The sequence below is a fragment of the Herpailurus yagouaroundi genome, unplaced genomic scaffold (genome assembly GCF_014898765.1).
Source record: "Herpailurus yagouaroundi ecotype Mexico unplaced genomic scaffold, PumYag 100, whole genome shotgun sequence".
Taxonomy (NCBI): domain Eukaryota; kingdom Metazoa; phylum Chordata; class Mammalia; order Carnivora; family Felidae; genus Herpailurus; species Herpailurus yagouaroundi.
Window position 1 is genome coordinate 62,274,149 of NW_024412391.1, and position 6,000 is coordinate 62,280,148.

General features: G+C 36.5%; 1 protein-coding gene across 1 annotated transcript in view; it reads right to left on the reverse strand.

Moving 5' to 3' along the window:
• Nucleotides 1-5,419, reverse strand: part of ASB4 (ankyrin repeat and SOCS box containing 4) — a 62,938-nt gene extending 57,519 nt beyond the window's left edge. The window contains exon 1 of the mRNA XM_040472613.1: nt 4,109-5,419. Within this exon, the coding sequence (XP_040328547.1) occupies nt 4,109-4,295 (187 nt within the window). The 5' untranslated portion in view covers nt 4,296-5,419. The remainder of the gene's footprint in view (nt 1-4,108) is intronic.
• Between the last annotated feature and the right edge of the window lie 581 nt (nt 5,420-6,000).

Genomic DNA, 6,000 nt, shown 5'->3' on the forward strand with positions numbered 1-6,000 from the left:
ACCGAAGAGAGATGCCTGAGTAGCCGAGTGGAAAGCCCCCAGCTCAGGAAATATGGTAAGGAGAAAAGTGTTTGGGCCATTTTTGGAAGAAGGAATCGATTCTGCTCTGTGTTTAGGGGGGATGTATACATCTCTGGTAAACTTTCAGCTCCTCCTGGGTTCTGCAACAGTTATCAGCTATAATGTTATCTGAGTTCAAAGAACCCTACACATGAGAAGCTTCTGTTATTACAGCCAAAGTTTGGACACACTGTTCGTGGCGGGATTAGCAGACATTTGCTCTGCCTGTGTCCATGTATTTACACAGTCCTGAAGGATTATAGACTGACGCACAATTCTTGACTATTTTTTAATAGCTAATGTTTTCAGGAAAAATCTCAGAACTCCCCCAGCAAAGAAAAACAAAGTCAGCTTGAAATGCAAAATTTAAAAGAAAAACGTTTGAACGTTCAGGGAGGGATAAGAACCCTAAGATGGTAATAGGAAAGTAGGAGAGCGAATTTCTGGCAAAGAAGAACATGAGGTGATAAAGAGTCTGTTCATTAAGAGAGTGGAAATAAGAGCTTTTGAGATACTTGGGAGGAAGTTGTGACTTAGTAAAGTAGATAGAGTACCTGCCAGAAAGTTTTCCTGTGAAATCATTCATTGGTTATTTTAATTAAAAATATGACTACCAACCGAAGTAGCTGCTGCTGTGGGCCATAAATGAAGTGCTTAGAGTGCATTACACTGATTAATAAAAGGACTCTGATTAACCTTGCTGACGAGGGAATTTCATACCCAAGAGATAAGTATGATATTCTGCCTGTATCATTAACGCGCCAAGCCTCATACATCGGAAAGAGAATCAAAATATGTAGTTGGAAAAAGCTTTGGAAACAGCTTTATGGATGTTGGCGTTTCCAGGGCAGAGAACACTGGTGAGAACCAATAGGAATTAGCTCCGGGTTTTCTTACAGATCCTGCTTTCACTCTGGATCCTGGGCGCTTGACTCTAGGAAACTTTGTATCACGGAAAACCCTTGACCTCGCACCTCCTTGTATGGGGCACTTCAAAAGTTGGGGGTGTATTTAACGTTTCTTCACGTCATTCCCATCTTAAAGCGGTCCTCTGGTAGAAGGAATTTCGCTTGCCTGTTTTTGCTTTAAAGACACATGTCTCTGCTATGCTCCTGGAGTTATCCCAAATGCCAACCAGAATGTTTTTAATGTTTGCTTTACAAAGTGTGAGGCAGATGTTTTGGGGTTTTTTTTTCCAATTAATAAAAACATGATTTTATTTGAAGATTTGATCATGAAGTTTAACATAACTTTAAAAAACAAAACATGATCTCTCTAACTTTAAGAATCATTCTTAAGTACTGGGTCTGGGCGGGCCCCACAGCTTGAACCTGAGCTCTGGGATTTTGTTCTCTGTTGCTAGAGATGAGGAAGTAGAAGTGAATTTCCAGATGCTTTGTTCTGCCTTCCTCACAAAATCCACATTTTACATTTGCTTCCGTTAGTGTGCCAATTGGATTGTGGATTTGGGGAAGCAATGTTTAGACCCCAAGTTGATTTCCTTGCCAACAGATTTCTGAGTTGTCTTTCCAAAAATTATAAACCGACTTGTCTACTAGCTTAGACATACCATATTTAAGGGGAAAAGTGTGGTCGCTTTCTGAAATTCTATGAAAAATGCTGTATGTCCTAAAAGAAGTAAAAAAGGTTGGGGATAAATTGAACCCCTGTTGATATGCTGCAGGACAATGAAATATTGAATGTGGGTTATATTATTAATCATACAAGCAAATTTAAAGGTAGCATGGTATCTTTCATAGGTTTGAAACATTGTCTTGCTTAATAAGCCACAAAATAACCAAAACCTGAAGATTCCCACACTAAAAGTAAACAGGTAGTGTTTCTGTTTCCACATCTTAATGCTGGCTATATAGGTTTGTTTATTTTGTGAAAATTAATGATGCTGTACACTTATGATGTGTACACTTTTCTTGGTGCAGAGCCTTTCAAGAGTGCTTGAAAAAAATAACTAGTGAAGAGCAATCCAATAGCATTCAATGTCCAAAAAGTCTGCTATGATTTAATAAAGTCTCACAAAGTTTAATCCAGCCACTTAGGTCGACTTTGCTTGGCTAGCAACTAAGATTTTATTTATCACTTCCATTCCTGACTGAAATATTAAAAGGTTTGATAATTAGGCTAGAAGACATGTGAAAGTGTGAAAAAAAAAAGTTAGAAGAAGCTTTGAAGAAAGATAAGACTTTAATCTGGGTTTAAGATTGAAGAGATAGATTCTTATACCCATACATGTATTTTCTATACATACAAACGTGTGCGCATGCCCACATACACACAGTTCCTGTATAAACCCTGAAGATATGACCACATATCCTATTGTTTCTGTGCATACATTCATCTGGCATGCATAAGAATCAAACTCTTCTTTTTTCCTTTCCCAGAGGGTGCAATTTGCTGTTTCTCTAATTGAAAGGCATATTCTGCGGTCCTAACACTATGAAAACACCTGTTAGCATGAATGAATATTTAGCTCTATGAACACCACGGGAGTCTGGTCATATTGACAGAAAAGATTAAAAATGCATCTTCTTCTGATTCAGGGGTGATGACACCATTGGAAGCAAAAGAAACAACACCCTTCTTCCCTCGAACCTGCCCTAAAATGCCCTTTCTCACAACCTCAGAACCTTGGGCAATCCATGCAGTTTGGCATGTTCAGGAGATGGGAAAAGGCAGTCTTTACAGCTCAGTGTCACATAAATTATGCCAACTTGGACCTCAGTTATTTTACATGAGCACCAGTATAAGCTTAAAACATACCTTAAAAATGTATTTAGCATTCGGACAGTCTTTCACCGAACAAATCCATAAGGTGAAAGTAATCTGATTACATGGGACACACTCCTTCTTTCTAACAGAGCCCAATCAACTACTTAAAAAACAAAACAAAACAAAACAAAAAACAAAAAACCAACCAGACCTCTGTTATCTTCTAGCTAAAATAGCAATGTCAATGTATGATAAAGCCCTTCAGTAAGAGTCACAAACACAGTAACTGGCCTCCACTATTATATCCTTCCTTCAGAACTAACAACCAGAGTATGGTAAATAAATGTGAAAACATATACCATTAACATTGTTTCTGAACATTGATGGCACTGATGATTTGTATGCAAATGAAAAGTACTTTCCACCTGAAAAAAGAACTGCTATCTCTCCCCAAATGCTGACCTTATCGTCTCTTTTGTTTAAACAGAAGTGATGGAGAACGTGGTGTTTGCTTGTAGTCTGCTCACCAGATGGCCTCGCTACTCAAGTTCCCCCATTAACTAGCTGATTTGGGAAATCAGAATCTGCACACTTCTAATTCATTTCTGATTTCCTAAGCGTGGATTCCAGAAAATCCCCAGATAAAAAAAAATTCCGTTCTCATTTTTGCTATCCTTAGTTCTTTAAAAGGCAGGTATTCTGTATGGAGAATATCTACAATTTTGATCTATTCTTGTACCCAAGGAAAAAAAATTAACTTTTTGGTGTTTCTGGTTTCAGATTTTTGCCTGAACTAAAAACTCATTGACATGTTGAGGACCAAAAAGGTGCCTCAAGGCAGAGCCTTCCCCATTCAGTAACCCTCCAAATGGGGGCAAAATCCTCTTTTTCATCCAGATAGATACAGAAATGATATATCGTTAAGTGGTTGTATTAATAGACAGTTAGCAGTCACACTGGATTAGATTTTAGCAGTCTGTTTAGCCGTAATCTGGAGATGTTTTCTTTATTCTATATCATTACAGGCAGAAGAAAAGTTAGAAACAAAAGCAAAGTACATTAATAAATATAATTGTTCACGATTTCAAATTCCAGACACAAGGATAGAAAAGGAACAGAACAGAAAAGAAAAGAAAAAAAAAAAACATATTTATACCACCCATGATGGTGTCTAGTTAAAAAAGAGAAAAGATTAAATCAGAAATATTTTTAAAATACATACTTAAACCCCAAGAGCTACTGGTTTAGAGTGGGTGACTGACACTGCATTTAAAACAAATCCGTTTTTTATCGATTTTACACTCACACCTATAGTTTTTACCTTGTTTATAAGATGCCAAAACCATATTCTCATCTTCAACTTCAAAAACTGTGTCCACATCTATTTGCCTTTGGATTAAAATGGCCTTCAATTTTCCGAAGTCATTTGACTTTAGAGCCTCAAGGAAATTTCTCTTAACTAACTTGGCAGCTGCAGATTTAGTGACAGGGGTGTTGGTGCCCTCCATCCTTCCTCTCCCTCTGGAAGCTTTGTTGTGATTTATCAGGAGAGTAGCACCAAGCAAACAGGCACAAGCGAGAGCCCACAAACTGTCGGCTAATTTTATCCCAAAGTTATGCTGATCCGTTCTATTTATATAGGGATCATTTCAAACTTCAAAATATCCTTCTTGGCTGTCACTCCCTTTTCAGGTCTTTTAAACTGGTTCTATACTAACTGATTCATTGAAGAATATATTGTGTCAATATCAAGGAAAACCCTCACAACACACTTTGGAGAACGAAATGTCAGTATTGTTTCTTCTATGATCAAAGCAATAGTGTAAGATTTAAAAGCTCTTAATGCTTTTTTTTCCTCCCTCAGTAAAAACATCTGGTGCCCAACTGGAGATCCAGCCACTTGCTTTTATTAACCAATAGGCAAAAATGAAAATTTGTTACAGTTGCTGATATATGCACTCCTGCAAACCTATAATAATTGTGTAACATAAGCCTGTAAAATCAAGCACAGTTGTGCACATTTGAAAACAAACAGAAAGTTTTCAAGTGACGTAGACTTGAAAAGTTTCAATGTCAAGAGAGAAAGTGGGGTAGGGTATGGTGGCAGGACTGTTCTAGGTAAAAAAAAAAAAAAAAAGACTGAAGAAACAAAACAGCCAACTGCAATGAGTGAATGAACTTGATTTAATGCTGTATTTAAAAAACACAAAAGAGTATATATTGAGGGCAGTTGTGGAAATATGGATATAGATTAGATATTACTTCATAATTTGGAAGAACTATTGATGTTTCAAGGCATGATGGAGGTATTATGGTTAGGTAGAAACATATTTTTACTCTTAAGTAATGCATTAAGGGGTAAATTGTCATGATGTCTAAATCTTTTCAAATAGTTCACAAATGAAAAAATAATATATGTATGTATGTAAATAATATGTGTGTGCCTATATACACACACACTTGTGTGTGTGCATATGCAAGTGTGTGGGAAGGCTATAATTAGAGGCAAAGAAACAAAAAAATGTAGCAAAAAGTTGAAAGTTGGCAAATCTAATGAAGGATCTATGGGTGCCTGTTATATTATTTTTTCAGCTTTTCTTTTTTTTTTTAAGTTTATTTATTTTGAGAAAGAGAGAGAAAAAAAAGCACAAGTGGGGGAGGGGCAGAGAGAGAGAGAGAGAGAGAGGGAGAGACAGAATCTCAGGCAGGCTCTGTGCTATCAGCATGGAGTCTAACGTGGGGCTGAGATCACCACCTGAATGGAAATCAAGTCAGACACTTAACTGACTGAGCCATGCAGGTGCCTCTCAGGTTTTCTAGAAGTCTGAAACTTCTTCAAATAAAAAGTTAGACAGAGAAATAGTCAAATTTTAAATTTATAAATCATTAAACGTTAGAAAAATGATGACAGTAAGTATAAATTTGAATGCAGTGAAATCACATCTTATATATTGTTGGTAAGAGTCAAAACTGGTGCAAACTTTTTGCAGAATAATTAGCAACATGAATTTAAGAAAACTTAAAATGATAATACTAAGCATTTGGTTCTTAGGATTTACTTAAGGATGTAAACATGGATGCATACCATAGCACAATTTGTTAATTTATTTTATTAATGTGTTACATAAATACAAGAAAGTGGAAAGGGACAAGTCATAAACATACAGTTCGTTACATTTTTTTTTTCAACATTTATTTATTTTTGGGACAGAG